This window comes from Trachymyrmex cornetzi, unplaced genomic scaffold (genome assembly GCF_001594075.2).
Source record: "Trachymyrmex cornetzi isolate Tcor2-1 unplaced genomic scaffold, Tcor1.1 scaffold223, whole genome shotgun sequence".
NCBI classification, from domain to species: domain Eukaryota; kingdom Metazoa; phylum Arthropoda; class Insecta; order Hymenoptera; family Formicidae; genus Trachymyrmex; species Trachymyrmex cornetzi.
Window position 1 is genome coordinate 3,105,914 of NW_017296881.1, and position 25,297 is coordinate 3,131,210.

The 25,297-nt window shown below is 35.3% G+C and overlaps 2 protein-coding genes and 1 long non-coding RNA gene across 7 annotated transcripts in view; 2 read left to right on the plus strand and 1 right to left on the minus strand.

The window, feature by feature from the left end:
* Positions 1-2,076, plus strand: LOC108760294 (uncharacterized). The gene is made up of 3 exons (XR_001940079.1): positions 1-75; positions 151-486; positions 708-2,076. It is a non-coding gene; the product is annotated as an uncharacterized LOC108760294 (long non-coding RNA).
* LOC108760289 (janus kinase and microtubule-interacting protein 1) lies at positions 1,115-22,216 on the minus strand. Of its 4 annotated transcripts, none has more exons than XM_018506148.1 (14): positions 22,048-22,216; positions 21,030-21,219; positions 20,150-20,503; positions 19,682-19,955; positions 19,297-19,410; positions 17,392-17,481; positions 7,440-7,529; positions 6,648-6,770; positions 6,015-6,341; positions 5,582-5,803; positions 4,580-5,401; positions 4,345-4,446; positions 2,392-2,527; positions 1,115-2,074 (listed from the first exon to the last, which is right to left on the minus strand). In XM_018506148.1, exons 2-13 carry the CDS (start codon positions 21,212-21,214, stop codon positions 2,504-2,506), a joined length of 2,727 nt encoding a protein of 908 aa, XP_018361650.1. In that variant the 5' UTR covers positions 21,215-21,219; positions 22,048-22,216; the 3' UTR covers positions 1,115-2,074; positions 2,392-2,503. The 4 variants fall into 4 exon arrangements, with proteins under 4 accessions (XP_018361650.1, XP_018361648.1, XP_018361647.1 ...); XM_018506146.1 differs by having other exon boundaries at positions 3,888-4,446; XM_018506145.1 differs by having other exon boundaries at positions 3,828-4,446.
* Positions 5,788-25,297, plus strand: part of LOC108760293 (uncharacterized) — a 23,928-nt gene continuing 4,418 nt past the window's right edge. The window contains exon 1 of one of the 2 annotated variants that reach the window (XM_018506154.1): positions 5,788-5,838. The gene's annotated coding sequence lies outside the window, so the exon portion shown is untranslated. Of the gene's footprint in view, positions 5,839-23,002; positions 23,562-25,297 lie in introns of those variants that run through there. The other variant, XM_018506152.1, reaches the window with a different exon arrangement.

The window sequence follows — 25,297 nt, forward strand, 5'->3', positions numbered from 1 at the left end:
CTTGTCATTTCATATCATTTTATAACTTTTTTGGTTATTTCGGTGCTAACGTGACTCGAAACTTAACGATTAAAGGTTGATGTTAATGGAAGATACTTCATGATGTAGCCTAAAGCGTTTACTCACGTTTATTTAGTAACCTAATTTCAGCTTGTCAAAATTTTTTGTGAACCATGGCTGATTTCTCCAGAACTTCAGCCGCTGTGGCAAATACTAATATAAATAGAACTGCAAGTGAAATTAATACTAGTAAACGGAATTATTGGAGGCAAATGCTGAAAAGCTACGAGAAGAGGAACGCTTCATTGGAGAGAAAGCGTAACGTACTCGTCGAAAGAGTCTGTTTTATGGAATGTACATTGCCATCCTTGATGATGGGCATCGCTTCATCTACCGCCTACGGTAAAGGAGTCCCCGAACAGGCGAAAATCCCCGAAAACACATCCAAGTCCTCTAATCAAAGGATATAGCTGCAAATCATAACAAGTAACAGAACCCAATAAAAACAGATTTTGTAAAATATTCTGCTCTAATCTATATCTTTTGTCGAGATAGATATATGATAAAATATAATTAATTGACTATATAAACAGAGTAGGATCTTCTATTTTCTAACAATTCGAAATTAAATTATTAGTATTATTCAACTAAAATAATATTTTATTTGAATAATAAAAATAAGATTTGGTTTAACTTATTCATTCTAGGAATTAGCAATTTAATAATAAGAAAGAAAGACGGAGAACAGATGGGCAGTTTTATTCATTTCTTGTAAATACACACGTGACGAATAAAATCAATTCTATATATGAAATGAATCTGTAAGCAAACAGCACCATAGTGGTCAAACAGGCTTGATCGAATAATTTTTGCTCCGAAAATCTATACAGCATAAATATGGTAAGTGTTTGGATATACACACTTCTTGCGAAAAATACTAAATCTATCAAATCACTCAAGATCGATATACATGATGCTAAGGCACGTTCGTTGTGTTATACGATCGAACAAAAAGTAGGACTAGAAACACATTGTTTACACATTAATACACATATCAATTACATTAAATGTTGAAGCATACGTACGCACATACATATATATATATTTTTCCAATATAAAGACACACGCAAGCCTAGCTTAGTTTCGATAAGATTCATGAAATGATATTCTACAGTGAAGGTAGCAATTATCTCAATTTAATTCAGTATATAATTCTATTATATACTTTATCGCGTAAAATTGGCGTGCAAAAGTTTAAAATGAAAAGCTAAAAGAAAAAGATCGGAGTGAAGTGAATCGTTGAGGAATTTATATATTCCTTATGATACATATATATTACTTTCCTACAATTACTCTTTCTAACGACTCCTCACACAGTGTATATAATGATGGAAATTATAATAGAATCTCCAATAGTCGTCGATATAGACATTATAGAATCTCAACAGCATTACACAGACATGCCTTTGTGGATAGTTGAATGCATGGTATCACGAATCGCGCAATAATTTGCGACACACATGCGATGTGTGACATCAAATTAGCTTACGCACGCACAATTGCCTTTTTGTCATATCAAATTTAAATTTATGTCGAAACATGGATTTAAATTTCGATAGAGACATACTAAAGATTCAAAGATACCTTTGATATGTCGCTTGGTACAAAAACGCATCTGTTTAATGCAGTCATCTTCAATCTGATTTTTTCTGGGCGTCATTCTTTATCTCTTAAAAATGCATCAATCGCGAATATTTCAAATCATACGTGAAATTATTTTGTAATAATTATTGCACGTTGTAATAATTATTACAAAGCATCGTTATAATTATTTTATAATAACGCTTTATACAATTTACGCTCGCGTGTGAGGGAGATATATATAATCTACGGCTTATTTGGCACTTGATTTCACAGCTTGTACGAAAAGATTGGTCGTGACGTGGGGAAGGTGAAGTACGCCAAACCGAGGGTTCAGGTTGGCACTTGATCCGCAGGCGCCCTCGTTTTATTTCTAGGACGTACCATTTCTGATCGTCACTTGGGCACACCAAGCAGCGCCAGCCGTATTGTCCTGTAACAAAAAATTGTAAAAATATTTATATAAAAGAACTGTTATTTATGATTTAAAATCAATGAGGACTGGCCGAAGTCGGATCAGTTATAGGTAAACTGACTCAAAGTTAACCGATCGCTAATGTGTCTCTATGCTATGTTTATTTTGTACGTCCTTCTTTTACTTGTGAATTAGTAGTATCAGCTATGCAGACATAAATCAATGTCCAATTTGTAGAATAAATTGAATCTAAGTTTTGAAGTGCTTAGGAAGCTGATTATGATATTCGCTACTTATTAAAATTAATATGAGCGTTTAGAAAAATTATCTCTTACCTCGTTTATGCCGCGGGTTTTACCCACGGGTTCATTGACTCTTCCGTGGAACTCGTGGGTTGATGGACAGAGTCTGCGACGACGAGAGACGATGGAGAACCTCTTCTCGCATTTATCTCCAGCGAAAATAGATCACCTGCGTAAAGTACAACGGTGAAGCATGAGCTTACATCATGTTCCCCGTACAGCACAGAAGTTTTCAATTATATTACAGCAACATTGTAATCTTATGAATTACGGTAAAATATATAGCAACATTGTAATCTTATGAATTACGGTAAAATATTACAGACATTATAGAGAGATATGCAATTTCAACAATTTGTAACAATATTAATGATAAAAATATTGTAAAAAATATTACTGCATAATATATGTGTTGCAATCTTGCAGTAATTTCAAGAATATTTCTGTAATCTTTTTGTGCTGTACAAGTTCTAATTCTTTGGTGTTCAAAACAATAATTGCCTAAATGTCCAATATATAAAACGACTGTAAACTTAAAAGATTTTTTATGTGACAGTCGAATCTGCTATATAGTACTGTTTTAAATGTAGCGAAAAAGTATAATAATAATCGCTAAATATTAAATTTTGATGTGTATTTTTGTCTTAAAATAAAGAAATTTTTACTTTAAATAAAATTAATGCTCGCTATTTTTACGAATATATTTTGCCATGGCGATTAAGAACTAATAAGACTAATAGCACAGAAAATGCATAAGCATAGCATAGCTAGCATAAAACGTCTAGATCAATGAGAATGTTATGTAAACATATCAATATGGAAACTTTATGCTGGATGTTTATTGGTCCAGATGGTCTTATGCTATGCTACGTTATGCTTATACATTTTGTTTACTATAATTCTAATTTCTATGAGACAGATGAAGAAAATAGGAGAAGTGAAGCATAATCGTTACCATCACCAACTGGTATCAAGCACGTAATGCATAATGTTGTGATTACGCCACGTAGGCGGAAATTTGCTATAAAGCTCTACTACAGTCCAATAGCTAATCGGAATTTTTTGAACATAGTTCGATGAATATTCTCTAATCAAAATGCATAAAAAGTCATAGAGTGCACTACACTGTAATTGATAATTTTGAGAATGTAAACATGATAATTACGCGACAATTTTGAGAATATTAATGTCACAGGCACAATTAAAAAAAACAAATAGAATTGCAGCGCCACAATATTTCAGCAAGCAAAAGTTAGCAGGGTATCTCAGATAACAAACTTTATCGAGAACAGATTCTGCAAAATGTCTGGAGAAAGATTAGCAAAGTATCAGATACTTTGATGAATCTGTTGGTTTTATTGTAATCTGAGACACTTGGCTATATTTGGCTATCATATTTGATAATTGTATCCTTTTTCATGTTTTCCAAATAGAACTGAGCTTGTCGGTCGTCTGTCTCAAATACGTACGTTCAAAGACGTAAGGTAGATATGTTGTCGGTTAGCTTTCCTTCTCCTTCTCTTCCTCACCTCCTCATCCGCATTTTCTCTCCACGACCTCGGTCTTCTTCCGTTCGTCGCTATTTTCTGGAAACTGTCGCTCCGGAGAACACGCGCTTTCTTCCGCGCAATACTCTATTGCGAGGAAGATTCCCAGCTTCTCAAAAACTACACATCAACTTAGGTAGACATCAGCTTTTAATTATAACGCGAGCACAACTTTCTTCGGTGTGAAAACGGGGAATTACAGCGAAAGTTTACTAGACGATGTTATTGAATTTTTAATACCCCGCCCGTCTTACTAGAGTTCGTTGTTAAGGATTTGATATAGCGATGGCATAAGCTAAACACAAATTTCCTGATACAAGACTAACGGATGATTTCTTCGTCCAAAAGAGACGTCGTGGACAAATCTAACGTTTGCCATTCTTGCTGTTTTCGCGGACCGTATTTCGCACTCGTTACTCCTAACTCGTCTTCGGCTAACCTTCTTTTGTAAGTCGTTTTTGGCAAGATCAGTTACGGCCGGTTCTTCGGATTTACAGAGTTTTAGTTCGTCTTTCTTCTCCTTCTCCTCTAGGGATACAAGCTGTAAAATATGCAATGATCGTGTATTGTTTACTTCGAATTAAAGAAGAAATATATCTCCGTTACATAAAATTAAGCTATTCAAATTGGTAAATGAATTTAAAAAAGAGTTAGATCGATACAACATATATTACCGTGACACTACGTTCAGCACCCAGAGTGATCTGCTTGACGGATTTATCTTTATCTTGACATCGAGGACATTCTGTAGCCATGTAATTTCCGTATGTTTCTATGGTTTGAACAGCACGCGTGCAATTTGCATCTTTAAGTTGATCTTGTACATTGTCAAAGTTCTGTACATCTTCTGGATATATATTTTGGCCCATGTTCTTTATTTGATGCATGACAGTTGTCTCTCCACTGTTAGTCTCGCTGACGATACACTTTGCGCTGATGGTCCGCAGTTCGTTTTCCAACCAGTATGTTCTCTCTGTAAGTCTGTAGTTTTCATCCAATAGCTCCTCCTCTCGTTGTTTAGACAGCCGCTTTTCTTGTTCCTGATCCTTTTCGGCTTCCTCATACATTTCAAGTCTCTCCTCGAGATCACGAACGCGCTCCTGATAGGAAGTCAGCTGGACTATCGAATCCATTGTTGACACATCGAAGCAGATCTTAGATGAATCAATCGGATGGAAGACCGGTGCTGTGATCTTAGCTGCTCGTTCCTGAATTCGAGCCCTTAATTCTTGAAGACGCTGCACTTCCTGCAAGAGTTCGCCGGACGGTGCTTCTGTTTGAGTACCACAGCTAGCAAACTCGATGTCGTGCTCTTCTTCATACTCCTTTTCGTCTTCTTCTTCTTCCTCCTCCTCGAAGATACCACTTTCCTGAAGGGTAAGTGGGGGCTTTCGCGGTAACACGGGTGACGTGGATTTTATAGAGTTCATTGTAGCATTCGTGTAGGGTATCACGGTTGCCACGGCACGGCTTCTCTGTTTATTGATTGAATGATCCTAAAATATCATTGCATCGCAAGATATAAATGGAAGATATACGAACGATTGTTAGCGTATTGATAATAATTTTATGTAATAAGTAAAAAAATTCCTTTCTAATTTTATAATAAAGTAAATTCCTAAGTGATTAGTTATTTTATTATTTGTATTGATGCGCAATACGAAACAAAAGCTCACCTTGTTCGTATGAACAGGTTCTGGTGAAACGATGCCGCTGTCCACCGTATCGGGAGTATCTTTGCGTATAGGTATTTCTTCCATTTCGAGCAATCGAAATTCCAGCAGCTCATTTTGTTCTCGTATCTCCGAAAGCTCCACCAAAAGTGCGGCTTCTCGTTCCTCAGCAGCTCGAAGCTTATCATTCAACTCACTTAATTCTTTGTCACGATCAGCACATCTCTGTGAAATGCAAAAGCCTTTATCAAAACTTTCAGGTATGCAATATTATAAACTAAAGATTCTTCATGTACTCCTAGGTTATAATCCATTCGTCATCATAGGTATCAATTATAATGTAAAAGAAAAGAAATTACCAAGAATTATACGCCTATTGTATTATAATTAATTGCCAAGGATTATACATCAATTATATTACAATTACAAATTTTACCTCTTGCAAGAGTGCTTTCTCCAAGTCGCAAATTTGAATTCTGGCATGCGATAGCTCGCGTTGCTCTTTAAGAAGCCTTGATTGTAGATCTTCGATCTCGATGAGAACGGCTTCATATGCTTCTCTAGTGACACCATTGCCTTGCCACTGACCATAGCCCCCAGGTTGTGGCGACATCGAGGACGGGGCACTCGATAGAGCACTGTCATCATCTTCATGATCCTCCTCGTCATCCACTTCAGCCACCGGTTCTAACTCTAGCCACTGTTTATAAAATTCCTCCTTCCTTTTTTTGTTGGATAACTGCTCCAACTTTCTCTCTCTCTCCTTAAGTAACACATAAAGATATCCGATTTTATTTTTCAAATTTAGTTTTTACTAGAATGATTGGTTTTATTAGTACGCAAATTTAATTTACTTAATATAATTATACTTTTATTTGATGTCTATACTCTTATTTGATGTTTTTTTTTAATTTGCAGATTTAAGATTGAGAGAAATATCTTTCTTTTAAATTAATGATGTATATTAGTTTTAGTATTTTACGAGCCTTCAAAATTTATGAGAAAAATAAAAAAATTATATTTTTCAAATTTTTAATTCATATTTACTTCCTAAGAAAAATTCCATTACCTTAACTGCCTGTCTAAGTATTTCGATGACTTCCTGTTGTTCAAGCGCGAGTTCACGAAGACGCTCGACCTCGATTTCATTTATGGCTCTGTTGGATTCTATTGCGCGCATATATGACCTCACCTTAAACGATACCCCACCTTAATTCTTATTATGTCATTGTACACTTTTATCGCGAGATATGAGAGATATTCTGAGAAATATGATAATAAATAATCACTTACGTATATCTGTAGAACTGAATATAGTTGAAATATTAATAGATTTATACAGAAAAATAATTGAAGTAATTTTGCACATCAGACCATGGTGAAAATTTTTCTTATAATTTTTATATGAATTGGAACATTTTTCAGAAATACTCAGAAATATTCGGAAAGTTTACATCTTGTCTCAGAATTTTTCATACAAGTGAATTCTGAAATATTCTAAGATTTCTCATACCATAAAAAAAATTTTTTTTTAATATTTTTTAATTTCTTAGATTTTACAACATTTTACCAGAAATTATACTTACAAAAAATCTTAGAAATCTTATGATATTTTATAATTAATAGAAAATTCTGAAAAAAGATGTAGATTTTCTGAGAAGTGTTCCAGTTTGTATAAAAAATGTGAGAAAGTTATAAAATTACATAGAAATTCTGAAAAATTATATAGAAATTCTGAAAAATTATATAAAAAATTCTGAGAAAAATTTTCGCCAGGGGAAGCATTTGTATCGAAGGAATTATTTAAAAAATTACTCATTATACATAATTATATATAATTATGCATTAAAAAATAACGTACCATATGATCATCGTCTTTGAGATTTTTTTTCTCTATGCGAGATGTTGACTGTATCGGTCGGTTTCCCTCGTTCTCCCGTAACTTCCGCATCTGTAATATCAAAATAATTACTTAATAATAAGTTATTCTTGTAGATAGATACGTATAAAGATATTCTGTGCTTTCTTTCGTTAAAATCACAAGATCTGATAAAAATTATTTTTAAACAACAAAATTAAATGTCAAAGTTGAAATAAGAGGAAAGTAAAAAGTTCCGCAATTAACTTCTACGGAAATTATGAAATTAATTTTTTGAATAATATTATTTAAAAAATAATTGTAATTATAAAATAATATTATAAAATAATATTATTTTAATTACAATTATTTTCCGACATTGTCCTATTGATATCATGTTTAATTGAGTAATAGCGAGGTAAATAAAAAAAAATCATTAAATTTTCAAAGGAAGAAGCATAATAATGTGACTTTCTTTCAAAGTCGGCAAAGTTACATGTTCGTTTTTCTTAGCGTTCTTCGGAAGGAAGTAGCAGAAATCTATCGCGATCGTTTCAGCGAATTCAGTCTTCCGGATGAACGTCACGGTCCGATACGACATATGTGCAACGAGCCGGGAAGCCGCGAAAGGAAGGCGGGTGATGGGGAAATGGAGAGAAAGAGAGAAAGAGGAGAGAGAAAAGCAGACGCGAGTTGCGTTGCAACGATTGGATTACAGAGAGTCCTGAGAGTCTGGGTGGACCGTTAGCTTGGCCCCCTGACATACAGCCGCGCAAGCCTCTTCCTCCCTCTCTCACGCCACGCAGTTTCCTTCCTTCTCGGGTGATATCAATGTGCGGCGTGTGTATAGTACACACGAACGTACGAGAGAGCCGATTGCACCTTGCACACTTGCCGCACCGCACGATGATGCACTTTGCGCCATATATGTAAATTGTTGGACACGCGCGCTCGTTACACCGGCTCGTTTCTCCTCTCTTTGGGCCAGGGGGATCGACTATATCGGATATAAGACATATTGGGACAGGTGAAACGAGCGCGTCACGCGTTACCGTTATCCGCGCTTCGCCACTCGTCTCATCTTGTTTTGTCCCGACGTTTTCTTATATTTATTCGACATCTGCCGTACAGTTATCGGACACGTGTTGAAAATAATTAACAATTTCAATGACCACAGAAGTAATTAACGCTATTTTCCAAAATGTTGCGGATATTTCACTCGCGACAATTTTATTCCGATTTTCTTCGATTTCTCTATAATAATAATTTATTGATAACAATAATTAAAATGTTCCAACGATTTAGTAATTAATAAATACTGATAAATAATTGGATCTCTTTTCTAAATAAAAACATGACCTATTTTTCTTTTAGATATCAATTAAGACATTAATTTTTGGAAAATGAAGAAATCATGTTGTTTCACGTCACAAATCTCGAAAAAATTAATTATTTATGAATATCTAATAACTCCTTTAAATAATTTTCTTCACATGTTAATTAAGTCGTTAAGTAGAAAAATGATTATATGTAAATTATGTTTTTCCTATACCTATACATATAGCATATTTTATGCATTTTTTATAGCATTTTTTCTGTAATTGCGAAAAAATTATAAAGAAACTTGAACCGTTACATAATATGATAATTAAGAGATGCTACTAGAAGAAATATAAATAATCTTTGTTTTTATCTATTTATTATTATTTTATTTTTTATTTATATTGTTCTATTCATATATTATCCAACTATTATATAATCGTGGATTTAATATTCAGGACATTAAAAAAAAAATTCTTTTCACACACACACATACACAATTAAATATATCTGTATATAATAGAAATTCACATTTCTAGCAGCTCTATCGTGTAATGCAATGAGAGTATATCTATTTATACATTCGTACACTGTAAACAGGTTAAATTTGGGATATCTAATGAGAATCTTGTTTGCGGCATCTTCGCTCAATCTGTACCACACATTCCATACAGTACCTAATCTCACTTTCACCAATCGTCTCCCGCCCCCGCTTATGATCTCGTAATCCGTCTGCGTGTTTCTCGGATGGTTTGCGTATTTCTAATGTATTACCGTCTATTAAGGATCAACGAAACTTCCTTATAGAACACGCAATCGATCAATCAAAATTTACGTATCGAGTTACTTTATTCGTTTACTTCATTCGAGAGTATAAGATAGTTTTATTTTTTTTTATGCAATTTATAGAGAATTCCTTCCATAAAAATGTGAAATATTTTTTTATCTTGTAAATGTAATTTTAATCCTGCAAATATATATTGTATAATACATAAAATTCCAAATTTTGAAGCAACATATAAAACTAATTATCAACATAAATTATTTAGCTTTAACACCAAAGAGTGATTTTATTGATGTATCTAAAGATTTAGCTGGATACGGATCTGAAAATAATTTTGTTGAACCATTAAAATAATTACGTAGAAATCTCAAGCATAATGAGCGATACCACAAAAAGTTAATATTCTAGCCACTCCAATTTGGGCGTTCTGTATAATTATTTTAATAATTCAAAAATTATTTTCAGATTTGTATCTAGCTAAATTTTTTGATACTTTTCAATTAAATCGTTTTTTCTATGAAGAAAATAAGACACACTCCATTTTTTTATATCGAGAAAGAACTCTTTAAATACGTAAGATAACTCTTTAAAAATTACAATCTTCTTGAATATGTAGCTTTGCTTGAATATGTAGCTCTCTAGAAACAATATATTAAATTCCTTACAACTTTGATTAAATTAAAATAAAATTTTTAGTATAAAATAAAGATTTCAAATGGCAGCTAGTTTCGTGTCGTATATATTTTTTCCAATACGTACACGACAACATAACGCTCGCTTATGATTTATTATTATACTCTTGCCAAGCCTTTACGTACGCTGTCTATCGCGCTCGGAGCGCGACTTTCGCTCTCATTGTCAGCTTTACTCGCGCTCGCCGACCCGCATATAAAATCGAAATGTCCGCGTTATCGAAGGACGTGTCGTGGGTGCCAAACGCACTTAACACATATAACATCGTCCTTCCTATGCATGCTCGTTACTTCTTACTAAGAGAGGAAGTTGCTAATTACACTGTGGTACACGCCCACCGTTACTCAGGTATTATTAATATCGTGACCGCAACGATTGGATTGGAATTACATAGCATTGCGTGTAGACGTGAGACTACGTAAGCGCGCATCTCAGTGCATCTCTCCCACGCCGTCGAGGTCTTTCATGCATCTGCACAGATGCTCAAGGCACATCGTGTTTGCGGTCTGACCACGAACTTGGACTTCGATCATCCCTCGGGTTTTCTTAATGACGATTATCGATTACCTTCTTTAAAAAAAAAAGATTTATAAAAGATCTCCATACAGCACACAAATCTCCCAGGGACGTCCTACAAGTGTCCAGAGAATATCTAAGGATGTCCTCGGGATGTTCCTCGAATAAATATGAGCATCTTTTATAATTTAAAAAAAAATAATTATAAAAGATCCTTATACAGCACAAATCTCCCAGGGACGTCCTACAGGTGTCCAGAGAACATCCTAAGGATGTTCTCGGGATGTTCCTCGAATAAATATGAGGATCTTTTATAATTCTTAAAAAAAAAAAAATAATAATTATAAAAGATCCTTATACAGCACAAATCTCCCAGGGACGTCCTAAGAATATCTTGAAGATTCTGTTCTCAGGATGTTCCTCGGATGAAATGTGTGCTGTATGGGTCTATCTTCTAAAAGATCCTGACTCATCAGCTAAGATACAGCGGTAAAGATATCGGGATGCGCCAAATGTCACGAAGATTCCTGGAAGCGTAACTTTATCGTAGATCCTCGCGAAAAAAAACGATATAGAAAAATAGCTTTGCCGGATCTCTCTCGATCATTCGTCCCATAGATCCGCCCGCGCGGATTTCTTTATAAAGTCAAGGATAAAGGAGGCGAGGTTGAGCGAAGGTGTTGTTAAGTAGGTACATAGAGAAACCGCGACGGCGATCCTCGAGGTGATCCGGTCCGGTGGTAACGTGACCGCGGGCTCGATTGCACGCTAATATATGTGCGCTCTCATGCACCGATGTATCACGACCCGCGCTCGTATCTTTGCGGTTGCTGGGGGATGAGGGGGATGGTGGGAAGGGGGATTGGGAACTTTCTTCTGCGAAGTAGCTCACCGAGAGTGGCGGTATCGCCGGTATCGTTAGTTGTCGAGAAGGTACTTGCCTACCGGCACCGCGCCGTCGTCGTTCTCGTCCCGAGAGTCCGAGAGTATTCCCCGCTGATTCTAGAAGGCTCAAGATAGAATCGAAGGGAGAACTCGCGTGCAGGTCGTTCCACTTGCAATCGAGACGAAGCGAGGAAGCGCATCCGGTGAAATAACAGCTCCGTTTGGAGCCGGTATCGCGACGGATCGCTGCCGCCTTTCTCTCTCTCTCTCTCTCGTCTTTTTTTTACGCGTCGCGGAGTCATTGAAATTCATCCCGCGTGCCGCCTCAAAGGAGGACAATGGTAGATAGTTAAGTGCTTAAGGCATACTTACGTGTCTCCGCTCGTGCCTACACGCGCAGGTATCCGCTTTGGATATGCTGTGAGCGGACACGTTTCAATGGGGGTTTGCGAATTTGCTTAAAATTAGTCTTAGACTAGTTTTACGTAAATTATATGTAATAGACACTGATTATTTTTTAATCCAAATATCCAAACTTTGCTACTCCGTTCTTGCGAAAAAATCGCGAACGTTCCTCACTTCGATTGTTCGAATTTAATTTTTGAGAAGCTAGCTAATTAAAAATTAAACTGTATGATGTAATAAAATGCTATTCTATTTTAAGAGCACTTTTCTTTTCTATAGAAGGATAGCATTGGAACGTATATGTTATTAATTCAGGTAAATCAATATATTTATATAATCCCAGATGATCCCCAGATGAATGATAAGTTCCAACGCGTTTATACACGCAATCACTATAATTCTCCATACATAATGAATAGTATGATGAAAACTACTATTATGACTCTTCACGAAAGGATTAACGGTTGGCACAATATATTAATGTATCGTGCAGGTTACATTAATATGATATATTATTAGACTGACATATTTATATATATATATTCATATATATTCTGTTCTTTATTTGTAAACTTATTAAGAATGTTTATTTCAGTCCACTTTTTATTTACAATTCCTACAATATTAAATAATGTAGCACATTGTCGACAATTTGTGCAATAGTTCTTGTAATAACTCGGTAACCACTATCAATTAGCGGAAAACTAATTACAAGTATGTAGGAACATAAAACTAAGTAGGAATCTTAAAGAGGATTCCTACTTTCAGCTAATTATTGTCTCTTACGGAATTATTAGGTACTATATAAGAAACGTGCTAGTTCAACTGTGTATGGCTAACTGGATCCACTTTATTCCGCAAAATGACTTGACAAAATAATTCAATTACGGGAACTATTGTTACAATCGTACGGCACATTCATGTTTTCTGCTATTTTTTTTTCCTCTCGCATCGCGACCCGCATCACGAGATTGTTCCCACGGTACGTCGACGACACGCAACTTATGTCGATTTCCCTGGGAACGCGATTGACTACACGCTCTATTCGCGTTCTACTCAGGGACAAGAGAAGGCGCCAGTGAAACTGGAGTAGGAGCGTGAAAATATTCAATCTTGATGACTGCGAGCTATGGGCTTAGTCGCAGTCAATTGCTCACGTAGAATAATAGTGAAAATATTTGTAGGAATCCTAAGTAATGTTTATACCCCTTACAAAAATCTAATACTGGTCAATTCAATACTGAAAGTAATTAATTATTTAATTTGAATATTAAAAGCACTGTTGTTCAATGATTTTAATATTTCAAATAAGTAATAAGTTACTGTCCTTTATATAAAATTGGCCAATATTAGATTTCTTTAAGTACATCATTTGCAATATTTTTAAACTTTGAATTGAATCTCTATAATAGAATGTAATTATTACTATATATTTCATTTTCTGATTATATTTTTTACTTTTTATTATTACTAGGATTATGTTCGCGTTGCTAATCAATATCTTCTTATATTTCGCTTTATTTGCAATTTTTTTGAATTAAAATTTGGCGATTTTTAATAAATAAATATTATTTAAATAATAAGTAAGAAAGAAATGAAAAATACTATTCGTGCAATGTACAATTATTGCTTATTATTCATACATATATCATACAGCAATTAATTTACGTGATGACAAAACTAAATTAAAAGCATTTTCATCATATCGTAACAAATTATAGTCGAAGAAAACTATTGTCGTATACAGAATTGAAATGTAATTTTATTGCATCGTCAATCAACATAATTTATTGAAAAATAATTTGTTGATAAAAAATTACTGAAAGTTTCTTTAACGATGTTCCTAATAAGGATGCTCTTTCATAACATTGCTTTAATGATGAATCCTTATAATGTCATTACATATACATATATGCAGTGAAAATTTTCACTATAATGATTTCTCATATGCGATGTACACATAGGTGAAAGCTTCTTATAGTATCTGTTTGTAGCATAAAGGTTAAAAATTATAATTGCCAATCTCTCCCTCTTACTTTTCTATTTGAATGACACTTTAAAGTATAAAATCTAAAATCAAATTTATGATTGTCAATCTCTCTTCTTTACCTTTCTTTTTTTTTTAAAGTGACACTAGAATATAATATCTATAATCGCTCCATAAATGATCAATTCATTTATGGGAAGCTGTAATTTCGCGTTGAACGTAACGGAAACCACAAATGGATAATCACGTGTAAACGAGGAGAGACAAGGGAGACGCAGACAGTAATTCTTACCTCGTTCCACGCGAACCCCATGAAGCGCACGTTGATGTTGAGAATTCATATAACGGGCGTGAAAGGGGGAGTATCGGGATGTCGGTATACGCCGGTATACCTGGTAAACGATACACGGAGAGAATCCTGCAAATCCCTGGATTGTGTGTCCGGTGTGTCACACCCGGGGCGCGCACGGGAAAGTGGTGGCGAGCACCAGCGAGGACGTCGCCGGTCGCGTCGGAAGAACGGTGCGCGCACGGCCGACGTCTAGACCAGACTGAAGCGAGGCACCTCCGATAATCGCGGGGGCCTTCTACGCTACCTGTGTGCGGAGTTGCGAGCGCGGACCCGTTCCTCTCTTCCATTCCATTCGGAAAGTTACAGGCGTATCTACGGTTTGCTGACCTGGCAGGAACTTAAGACCGAGACACAATGAAACGTAAGATTAGGATCATAACTGCTCCCTCTTTCCTCCCCCCCCCCTTCCTCGTCAAAGGGTGTGACGCGAGACAATGCGCTCGTGTACCCTCCTATGTGTCATCTTCATGTCACACTCTCGTATATACCTGTGTGATTTGAACAAACTTGCTCATTTAGCGTTTAATTAAGAGAGAATTTTCTTGGAAAGAAAGAAAGAGTGAATGAATTTTTGTTATCGATAGCTTCCATTATTTATTATTCTTGATATTAAAAGAAATAACGCTTAAGCAGCTTTCCAATAAGGGTTGTTAGGTCGTGTGTGTTTCTCTTCGCGAAAGGAGAGTGTTTCTTAAAGAGAGAGTATATATTAGGTTTGAGATTGAGATTGGAAATTGAGAAGTCTCGAGATGAAGAGAATGAAACGTTTCTCCTGTTTCCATTTCTTCTTTTTAGATCAGAGTTCATGAAACCGTTGCCAAAGAAAAGAAAGGTTTTTTTATCGCTTTTACCGCTTTTACACTGTAGATCTCGCGCTACCGTTAGCTAGCTCGATTAAGCGGCGATAAGACGGGAAAGGGTGTCAATTATATTGCGCGGCGCATAACTACAACCTTTTAGCTGCGACCGCTCGCTCGCATGGCCTTTAAGTTCCTTTAAGATGACGAAGACGCGTATAATACACAATGCACGGGTCGTCTTGCGACGTGACCCGGTACGTTGACCCGGTGATATCACCCGGTGATATCCGAGTACCTTCGGCTAAAAGCGAACCATCGAGATATGAAATATCCGTCGGATTCAGCGATTCGTAATGGCTTCGTTGAATCATTAAACGCTTCGACGAAAGTGAAGACCGCTGTCCGAAAAGTAGCGACTAACTGTTGTCAGCGCATCTCTTGGAGCACGTCCAAATATCTAAGATGCTTAAACGGTGCGGTATCGTTTTAAGCGCACTTTGGTATCGCTTCACATAATGGTTCATTAACCCTCCATCGCATCGGCGAGCCATCATACTTTATAGCTTTGCGTTTAATGACGTAATTCTAATGACTAATGGCTTCTTTTAGTCATTACTTCTCTGACAAAGAAAAGAAGTGAATAGGACACGAGTAACTTCCGGTTTATGAGACGTCTTTTAAAAATGATATTTAACATAAGTACTGTTATTAGGACAGATGGCAGTTTTAAGAAATCGAGTATATATACTGAGTCGTTGATTTTAACTCTGAACGAATCGAGTGTCCATGCCAAAGACTTCTAGGAACTTGATGCTGTATAAACTTACATCGGAAGTCACACGATATGATAATCGCGTGCACCGGTCCTCAGGGTGAACCGTTGGATTGTTCACACGACGGTTCTTTACCGTCTCGCATATCTGAGAACGAATGAAATAAGGAAGAATTCAGAGTGAGATACCTGACAAGAATGAGACAAAAGACTATCGATATTCGTTTTGCTCGTGATAAACGATCAATTAAAACAGATGTAAATGTGCTGTAAATGATTTAAATGTTAATATTTGAAGTAAATATTAATATTTAGATTGAAAGATATCTTATTTATAATAAATAAAACAAATAACCACAAACTCTCGAAAATGTCAAAATAAAGAACAAATAAGGGCTAATGAGAGTTTTTTACGCGGTTGTTAGTGCGGAATTAAAAATCGTTTATTGTCGAAATATAGTATAAATTAGTTACGCATAAATTCCGCACTAAAAACCGCGTAAAAAACTCTCATTAGCTCTTATTTGTTCTTTATTTTGTCTTATTTATAATGTTTCTGGACTTTTTTTCAAATGGCTCAAAGTTTCAAGCAGGAGAATCGTTAAAAAAATTTCTATGAATAAATACATGTGATATATAATAGAATGTTCTATATAGGTCACGTTTTAACTCTGTGATCAAATTGGAATTAACTTTTACTAAAATGTGTGGAAAGTCTATAAATAGTGAAAACAGAATAATTATAAACGATTGAAAACAAGAGGCTTTTTAAAATATAAGTTTATAAATTCGATTTATAAAGTTTATAAATTTCGATTTATAAAGTTATAAATTTAGATTTATAAAGTTTATAAATTTCATTAATAAATATATTTAATGCTCTCGACAATGTTTCTCCCAAAATTGATGTATCTTTTTCACCACAAAAATATTATGACACGATATTAGCAGCAATGAATTAAATAATAAAAGATTTTGGCAAATTTTAAATATATAAATGTCAATCTTATTTAACTTTACCAAATATTATTCAACTTGATATTTATAACATTTAATTTTAATTAAATGAATATTAGATAAAATTTCGATTTGTGAAATCAACTTATGACATTTAATTTTGATTGAAACTAATTTTCAACAAACCTAATATCGTACACACGATTTATCTAAGTAGCTATTATTTTGAAAGCTCTGCATTATACTCGTACCAGATTAGAAATAGAGATCGAGATTGAGATTGAAATTGAGATTGAATTTAACCAATCAGAAAAAAGAAAACCAATATCAATGGCTTTTTCTTTGATCGATCAAATTCAATCTCAATCTCAGTATCTAGTACAAGCATTAGAGATCCTGGTATTTCAAAATACCAGGTTTTACGTATTCGCGACATGTCTCGCGGAAGCGGAAACACGGTAGATAAATGCAGACAGATACTCACCATCTCTTGCTCCACCGGCGCCAACTTTCGACGTTTCAAGAGCTTCGACAGCTTCTCAATCTCTCGGCTCTTGCCACGCAGCTCATCCATCTGCAAAAATCCGCAAAACTCGTTTGAATGCGGCGGATCTCTCGCGCGTGGACACGTGTGGCGAAAGTTGCAATGAGAAAAATTAACATCGCCAGCGATCGCGACGAAGAATGGGATACACAGCGATGACGAAGGGGAGGGGCAGCGATCGGTCCCTTTCGTACCGCTTTCGAGCTCTCACCTCGTCCCACCGCGTTCAGTCAGGCTTGTCAGGCCCCGGGGGCCTTTTTGCCTTCACCTTGTCTGTACAGGTGTGGGATGAGAGAAACGCCGCGTTATCCGTCGATGTCTCTAAGCATTCACGGCGTTCGCACGTACGAGCGCGTGCTTTTTGTTCCGGTTGCATACGATAGCACAGTACATGATTTCTGAGAACGATGAATCATCTGGCGACCGGAAGTCTTAAATCAATTATTACCATGATCGGATTACGATCGAAACGTGACGGCCGCATACATAAACGAGCATATCGCGCCAATTGATAATCCTACGAACGGCATTTTCGTTTCAAAACAATGCCTACAATCGAATTCGTTCAATTCTTAGGGTTAAAATACTCGATTCACTTTATATATTTGTAAATTTGATTTAAAAATCCAAAAGAAGTCTATTACAATTTTATTATCTTATAATTACCATTTTAAATAGATGATCAGTGAAATTATCCCGTGAAATTATCCTGCTCAAATTAATTTTCATTAGACTTCCATTAAATAAATGAGATTCATATAACTCTTCATTTTTTGGTCGCCCCATATGCCAAAACTGACTCAGTCTCCTTTCGTTATCTCCGATATTTGGCTGCTTGCCAAGAATCAGGTCGCGATCGTATTAGTCTACGCTGGCAATGCGGTAGACAACATTACTGCACGATTTCAACCGCAATGTAGTGGCATGCTAGGAAGTGGGAAGTACCTCCCTGAGCTACACGGCGTGCCGATAGGAATAAATATATTAGAATTAAATATAGCGTCTGATGCGGACGCGGTAACGCAGTAGAAACTAGGCATGGCTTGAAATAAATCCTTGGATGCAAGTTTTTATTCATTATACATATATAATTGTCGCATTACTTTACAAATGAAACTAAAATAAAATTAATCCTTCGTGATTAGAGAAAGAAATTATATTAAAATATTTTTTTTATATTTTGATATGTTTTTGAGATAACAGAAAATAAAAAAGAACCAAAAAATTCACTCTCGTACAAATTCACAATTTTGTATGATTTATCGAATGATTATTTACATAGTATTCATATCAGCATCGAAAGGATTAAATTAAAAAATCAATTGTTTAAACTAATATTTCGAGACGACACGTAATTTTCCGTATTCGTTACTGCACGTACAATTTGCCCTACAATTTGCAAATTGTTGAATCACATCCGAAATTCCGGGGCCCAAGAATATATAGCGTGGGAAACGCGTGATCATTTTGGGTAATCGCACAGCGAGGGGCATTCTTTTTCGTCGATGCCTATGGCAAACTGTTCGCCGTGTCGGTAAAACTTTTGTCCGAATAAGCGTCAGGCCGGACTGCTGCATTTTGGACAGACTCTTTTCTAGTTAGTGCAGACCAATACCCCAGGGCATAATTTTTTAATAAGCATCTTCGAAGAGTCTCGTGCTGACGCTAGCGTTCTCGTATTCGTGAAGGAGGATATTTTTACGTGCCCGAGTGTGTGTGTGGTGAATCGCCCTCACAGCGATATTATTCACTATTCTTGCTTCGAGCGACGTCACGGCCGTATAATTATTAAGAGCTATTAAGCCATTTATTGATATACTTCCGATATCTAAATTATGCGCTTACCATTTTTATAGCTTCGCTGCGAAGTGATTTTCGCAATGCGGAAAGTTCAGCTTCGTGATTTTCCCGTTGAGCTCGTATCTCAGCGATGCGAGTTTTCTCGGCATTTAAAGCGATCTAAATGTACAAATATCTCTTATAAACGAGAACTATATCATAAAAGGAACGACGTTTATTGTGAACGCAATAAATCAATGACAAACTTGTTAAAATAAATCAGAAATATATCAGAAGTATATAAAAAAAAATATATATTTATATAATATAACTGTAATTATTAAAATAATCAATATTTAGCATTAAAGTTGATCACTTATAAATTTAAGTTTTAAAATCTCTCTAAAGTTTAAACTCTACAAATTTAAAAGATTAAAGGATTGGCTCTTACACGCAATTTCTCTTCGAGTTTCTCGTTTTCTGCGCGTAAATTTCGTATTTCAGCTTCCAGACGGCGCGCATCACCGTAGGAAGAAGTATTATTGGTACTGCGAGTAGTGCTCGCTTGTGATTTCACCAATTGTTCGAGTCTTCGTATCGTGCCCTCAGCTTCGACTAAGCGTTTTCTGAGAGTTGATAATTCACGCTTGTGGTTCTCGTCTTTCACGGGATCCGATTTGAATGACGGCGACGGTGACGGCGATGGCGACGCAGATTGAACGATCCTGACAGAAAATATTACCTTCGATACTTTTTTTAATAACACCAATTATTTAATAGTCTTCAAATTCAAGTTCAAAAATTACAAATGAATTTTTAGACCACCATGAATTTTTAGACTTGAGAACCGAAACTGTTATGAGAGAAATAAAAAAGATTGAGGACATATAAGCTTCAGGCAAGAATACCTATACTTTACCTGGTTTTTAATTCGGCTATGATTGATTGATACTTGGCAGCCTCAGCAAATCTGGCTTCTCTGAGAGCAGTTTCAAACTCTCTCTTGGCAATTTTTGCCGCCCTTCGCTCTTCATGTAGTTCGGTTCGTACGTTCGCCAGGTCCTCACGTAACCTTCTCGCACCTTCCTCAAGCCATTGTATCGTTTTCCTTAATCTAGTCGCATCACTTGTTCTCACGCCTGTTTCGCAAGATTGTGACATTCGAACATCTTGTGAATTTATCGGAACAGTTTGATCCTTTTTTCTCAGGCGTGGCTGTGACGAGTCTTTTTTGTCTTCTATGTGCTGAGCCCTTCTTTCGCTGGTTGCTTCGCTGAGGGTGAAAAGGTAAGAAATTGCATCGTGTGTTAGAATATATAATTAATTTCAAATAATATTCTCTGATTGACCGAACTCATATTTTTTTTTTGGATGCGAATCATAAAATCCAGTTAAATCCAGGACATGATTATAGAAATAATTATAGTAATTGCAGATATTTTTCGTTTCAATATTTACGAGAGTACTTTTAAGTTTATGAAAAGAAACCTTAAATTTGTTACGTAGATATTTCTATATTTATTATGGTAGCTATAATTTATCTCTTCTAAATTTTTACAATTTAAATTATTTCTTTGAAACATTTTCTTTGATTCAAAGAATATTTTTACTTCACTGAAGCGTTAAGAATTCTGAAAATACTTGCATGATAATTTTTTTCTTTTCTGTATATATAATTAAAACTTTTTCTTTCAATAAATATTTTTTTAATTACATGTCGTTGATGCATTTTTTAATACACTGATAATTAATGGTAGATACGTATTATACGTGAAATTTTGCATTGTAAATATTCTTACGCATAGAAGTTGTACGACTCGTCGCGTCGCTGCGTTTTCTCAGGGATCTCCGAATTCGTTGTCAGAGATTCCAAGCGTCGTCGTTTTCTCGCACCCTCCTTGGGTGTGAGAATGTTGATTCCAGTTGTCGTTGATTTGTTCGTGTTCGTCGGCTTGACGGTGTCTCCCTCTGAGGAGCTTGCCATCGTCTCTAGTAAAAAAAAAGCGCAGGTATTTATAAACTTGTTCAAACGTTTATATATAATACACATGTATATCTACATATATATATTAGATCTTCTAATGTAAACGTATTTAATTAGAGAGCTACAAGAAAGAGCATCATTTCCATTCTTAAGAACATTTTATGAACACAAATTTAAAAATAATCATACTTCAATAATATAAATCATTTTATATGCAAAATATTAAATTGCAATTAAGAAAATGCCTTTCATCATTGCTAATCTCATCTCGTAAATCACAAAACCTCGAAAATTTGACATTTAAAATTCTGAGCGAGTTGAATTATTTTATTATCACAATCAGAATTATAGTAATTGTTAATATTAAAAGTTTCCACTTTAGACACTTTGTTATAGGTTTTAAATAATTAATAAAAATAATACTTCCATTATAAAAGGCTGCTAATGGGATTGTTCAAAGCGGAACAATAAATCCTTTTATGATGAGTATATTAGATATTATTTCCAATACTTCAGTATAAGATGTGCATTAATGCTTATTATCTTAAATACCTTTACTTTATAGAGAGGACATGGAGAGTCAAGAGTGTTTTTTTTTTCAATTGCTCTAATTAGATGAATTCTCTAATTAAGCCTTTCAACGTTTCAGAATCCATGCAACGATAATAGAGTCGGAATTTCATGTAATTGAAGTAAATTATAGTTTTGAATCTCACGTAACACTTTATTAATTATTTGTTATTCGATGAAAGTGGAAACGCCCCATTCCATCTGATAGTCACGACAAGCTAAAAGCTGCTAGTGAACAAGAATCGCCACAAAAATGGACTTACCGTTTTTCTTGAGGACGTAAGAATATCTTAGTCGACCAATCGGACTCGCCGAGTATATTGTTGGATTCGGCACAGCGGCGAATCCTCCTCGCGAGAGACACCGTCGCCAACTAAGAGAGGCTGAGGCCCTAAACTACACTACGGCTTGCGGTCGCTATATGTGCTAATCGCGTCATCTCGTCTCTTTGGCTCTATTTAGCTCTCATCTCTCCTGTCTCCTCGCCGCGTGTATCGCCCACTCACTCTAAGTTTGACCAACTGGCCGTCCACGTCCGCTTTCATCTGCACGAACTTTAGTGGCGCTCATTCTCGACAAAGTTCCTCGATCAAAAAGGGAGCTCTTTGTATTTTAATATAAGTTAATCGAAATATCTAATAAATAGTCTAAATATACATGTCTAAATATATATGTCTAGTCTACATGATGATGTTGAAGCTTATTATTTATTGTGAACGTTCTAGCATGGAGAGTGAAAGCTTGGGTCATCGTTTCCAATCAACCTCTCATTCAATCAAACATTAAATTGACTTGTTCATTATGAGCAATATTCCTTCTATAAAATATATTTGTTTTTTTAAATCATTTAATACTGCTGATAGTCTAAATACTCTAAATAATTATTGTATTTATGTTTATACATATTTAATTAATGATATTTAACCCTTATCGTACCAATATGCGTAACTAGTGACCGAGCGATTCCTGTTCGTGCAAGTTTCTTTGAGTCTTTCGGTAATTATAAATTATACTACATCTTATTATTTTCCAAAATAAAGAGTCAATATTTATTCTAGAAAGTTGAAAGTATATTGGTGAATTTTTAGAGATTTTTTAAATTATTTTGAAGAGATGAAAAAACGAAGAGATTTGAAGTGACCGTTGATGGTATGGATGAGGCACCAAATTGTAGATGGTACGGTAAGGGTTAATTATAACGCATATTTGAAGGTGGTGAAGGTATATTTCCTTTGTAAATTAGGGAATGGTCGTAACAAAATCGCTATCAAGTGAGCCAGGGCCTCTAGGCCCGGTCCACTGGTCCACATCCCACGCTGCTGATAAGGGATGAAGAAGGGATGCGGATCGGCCGTTAGCTCGGTACTAGCGAGAGAGGTCCGAATCGCGTGGGGTGCGGCGAAACTAGAGGAGAGCACAGCTATCGATCGATATGTGGATAGCGACGCCTGTGCAGTGAGCGAGCCCGAGCCACGATCGACAACCGTAGAGCCCAGGGGAAACAATCGTGTCGTCTCTTTGACGTAGCTCGACGCGCTCGACTACGCGTGTGAGAACGGCGAGTGTGGACAGTGGTTGTTGTTCCCTTTCACGTGCTCCCGCCGGCGATTCCGTGGCTCGCCGTATCTCTCTCGCGTTCCTGGCTGAGGGTCTTCTCCTTTAAGTGAACTCTCCGTTGGAGCCACGCAGCCGGCTGACAGATTCGCCGTTCACGACGGCGGCATCCTCGGCACGGCGAAACGCGTCGTCATGTGGCTGACAGTGCGAGATACATTAGGTGCGTCGAGAGTCGTGAATATTCGTGCGTATTTATAGAACTGCGCCGGTCCTTCACTTTTGTTATCGGAGCCTGCCATCGCTGACGATGAGTTTACAGCGACGCTTTAATAATCACGATGAAAATCAACTCCGAAAAGAAAGCGCGATTCTAGCGCAGTTTTAATATAAACTGGCTAGACGCACATATTGTCTGTAGTCCCATTTAATTAGCGCAGCTCGTGACGTGTATAGTCGTGCTAATATAACAGTTTAGTTTATGACTATGTCTAGTCTACAGGAAACCTGCGGAGGCAAGTCAAGTAGAACATAGTTACTCGCATATTTTTTATTAATGAGAATGAGTTTGCAGAAAAACAGTACAATGAAGAGATTAATTTTTTAATGGAACCAGAAGTTTTTGAAAAGCGTAAAATAATTAAATTGATGTTAAATTTAAAAAATTGAAGAATATGAATTTTATTTTTAAAATTGTTCACATTTAATGGAAAGTATATATATTTAAACTGGAATAATTTAAATAGTTAAAATGAAAAGTTTCTTATGATTTTTATATTTATTAGAAATATAACATTTCATTTGAAAAACACAGAAAGTGTCAAAATGTTTTCAATTTTTTAACTTTGCCATACACTGTTAAGAAAAATATTTTTTTATATAATATTCTTTTAGATTTTTAATACATATATCAATGGCTGTGCCAACTTTCTATTAAGTATCCTTTGTCAAAGTTAATGTTAGAGAGAGATTTGATAATTAAAAAACATATGGCTTTAATTTATTCGATTTGCGCTGGATGACACGTATGACACACTAAATGGCCGAGAAAGTCAATATCTGGCTGATGAAGGCATGTATCGAAATATCAATCTTAGGAAAAGTTCTTGAACCTTGACTTCAGAATATAATATATAATTATCGATTACGTAGCTATGTTGATGTCCATACATCATTTGTAACGATACTTCACTTTTAGCTGACTTCGGCTTAGAAATTGCTTTTTTCTGCAATATAGAAAGGAGAATTAAAAGTTAAACTCAGGTTATAGTTAATCGATTCTGAGATAGAGTTAGAAATAGATAGGCAGAAAGAGTGGGAGAGAAAGGTGATAGGAAAGATGGGAAGAATAATATAATATTAAATTTCATATTTTGTGTGTGTATATTTATCATCGAATTAAATGTTAGAAATTTTTATAACTTTCTTAATGTGTTATACGAAACATTAATTTAAAAAACAGGTTCTTTAAAAAGTTAAAAAAATATGTTAATTGTCCTTTAAAAAAACTCCGAACGAAAGTTATTATTTATTGCACTTTCTCAATATTAGATATTTTAATGATTACAATTTGAAAATTATTTCACGAAAAGTCTGTTTGATTTTACGTAATAAATTTATTTTAATTGCATGCGCGTTAAAAATATGCTTTGTAGAAAATAAAGTGTTTGGAGTAATCGTTTGTTCAAAGTGTTTGAAAATGTCTACGTTTCATATTTTGTTTTAAAAAACATGAAATTTAATATTAAAATTTTAATATTAAAAGATTTAAATATATCGCTACTTTTATTAAATAATATTTTGATTTTGAAAAGAGTTACTTATTAGTAAACAATAAATAACAGTAATATTAACGCCATGTTATAATTTTCTACACTGAAAAAAAAGTTATAGCTACCAAATATTGAGTGAAATAGTTTCAACTAAATGTTGAGGTAATATAATTAAACATAAGTTTAC

Bases quoted from the DNA above. Each gene is read 5' to 3' on its own strand.
- LOC108760289 (XM_018506146.1), bottom strand. From the start codon at position 21,214: ATGGCAAGCTCCTCAGAGGGAGACACCGTCAAGCCGACGAACACGAAC. The intron at 5,402-5,581 runs GTGAGCTTTTGT...ATGATATTTTAG, and splicing joins AACCTGTTCATACGAACAAG to GATCATTCAATCAATAAACA. The intron at 4,447-4,579 runs GTAATATATGTT...CATATTTTACAG, and splicing joins GTGCTGAACGTAGTGTCACG to CTTGTATCCCTAGAGGAGAA.